Source organism: Dendroctonus ponderosae, unplaced genomic scaffold (assembly GCF_020466585.1).
Source record: "Dendroctonus ponderosae isolate FM_Combo_2020 unplaced genomic scaffold, Dpon_F_20191213v2 Dpon_F_20191213_1, whole genome shotgun sequence".
NCBI lineage: Eukaryota > Metazoa > Arthropoda > Insecta > Coleoptera > Curculionidae > Dendroctonus > Dendroctonus ponderosae.
The window spans coordinates 2,287,549-2,288,963 of record NW_026017110.1 but is presented as its reverse complement, the minus strand read 5'-3'; the positions used below and the strand labels follow the sequence as shown (position 1 = coordinate 2,288,963).

General features: G+C 33.5%; 1 protein-coding gene across 1 annotated transcript; it reads right to left on the bottom strand.

The window, feature by feature from the left end:
- Positions 1 to 585: 585 nt before the first annotated feature.
- Positions 586 to 1,169, bottom strand: LOC125505875. Its single transcript, XM_048670719.1, has 3 exons — positions 1,053 to 1,169; positions 871 to 980; positions 586 to 794 (listed from the first exon to the last, which is right to left on the bottom strand). The coding sequence occupies exons 1-3, from the start codon at positions 1,117 to 1,119 to the stop codon at positions 612 to 614; spliced, it is 360 nt and encodes a 119-aa protein (XP_048526676.1). The 5' UTR covers positions 1,120 to 1,169; the 3' UTR covers positions 586 to 611.
- Positions 1,170 to 1,415: the final 246 nt, after the last annotated feature.

Genomic DNA, 1,415 nt, shown 5'->3' with positions numbered 1-1,415 from the left:
TCATACATGGTTACCTATGCTAAAATCTGAAGTAGACCAGAGAAACATACACCCAAATTAAATTTACACCAAAATTATTAATTAACATTACCTTTTTACCATCACATAACTGACAATTTGCACAGACGCATTATCAGAGCGAATTTTCATATACTGTATTATCCTACTATTGTTACACAATTTATTAACATACTCTTTTTTAGGTTCATTTAGGTTCTTTTGATAACGATAGTAGAAAATAACTATCGAAACGTCAAGGTAATTTTTCAAATTAATTTCTCTACTAATTGGGATTTTCTCTTACAGCTTGAACCTAAGTGTGTCGCAGGATACCCTCTAGGTGATAGTTCTTGATTACTTTTTGATAAATAATTCGTTCTTATTGCGACATAGGAGCACTATTTATCAATCTGTAATAAAAGACGTGAGGAAATTCTGTCTTTTTTAAAGCCAAAAATTTTTGAGGCGAAATACTCAAAAAGAAGTTTGTAAAAAAACGAATCCACTTCAACAATATAGAACTTATTTTGCTTTGCATTTCGATGCCAATATGGTCGTTTTGAGATCATTGAATTTGCCAAATTAAGATTTTAACTGAATTGACCTTACACTTAAAAGTCTTGTATGTTTAGTTTCAAAACATGCCCGACTTGGATACTAGCGAATTTCCATGAAACCTCAATAAAAGCCACTATTTTACATTTTACGTGAACAAGCAGATTAATACTTGACTTACCTAAACGGGCCCCAGTCCTTCTCTTTACACGAAGGCATATTGTTCTGGATCTTATACACTGAAAAACAGAGAAGAAATTGAGCGCACAACTTCGAAGCTTATTTTTATAGCGGAATAGAAAAAATCGAACATACCTGATGGATGTGATTAATAACTTCCGTATGATTGGCGTCCTCTAAAGTTTTACCATTTACTTCTAAAATTTCGTCACCGATTTCTAGATTATCGTTATCAGCGGGCGAACCTGTAATGGCAAATGCCGAATTTTAGTGTCCATCGTACCACATGCCCACACTCTCTTAGATTGCACACTTACCATAAAGCTTAATCTTTTTCTCTTTGGTTTCTACCAGAATGATTACATAGCCTCCTAAATCCACCATGATTTGTACGGCGGAAAATCTGGAATAAAACGCAAACAATAACTGAAATGGAAACCAATTTAAACAACCGTAAATTAGGGGTCTTAACGTATTTGCACGTCTATTTAAGAATTTTTTTTTATTTTAAGAAAAATGTACTCTTCATCATTCATCAGAGCTTATGCATGATATAAAACCCAAAATGCAACAAACATATAGTTTTTCGCAGTTTTATACGACGTTTCCCCGAAAAAAACAAATTTCTTCTTGCTTCTTCGAGCAAGGAAAACAATCTGGCAGGTCTGGACGTTTAAATC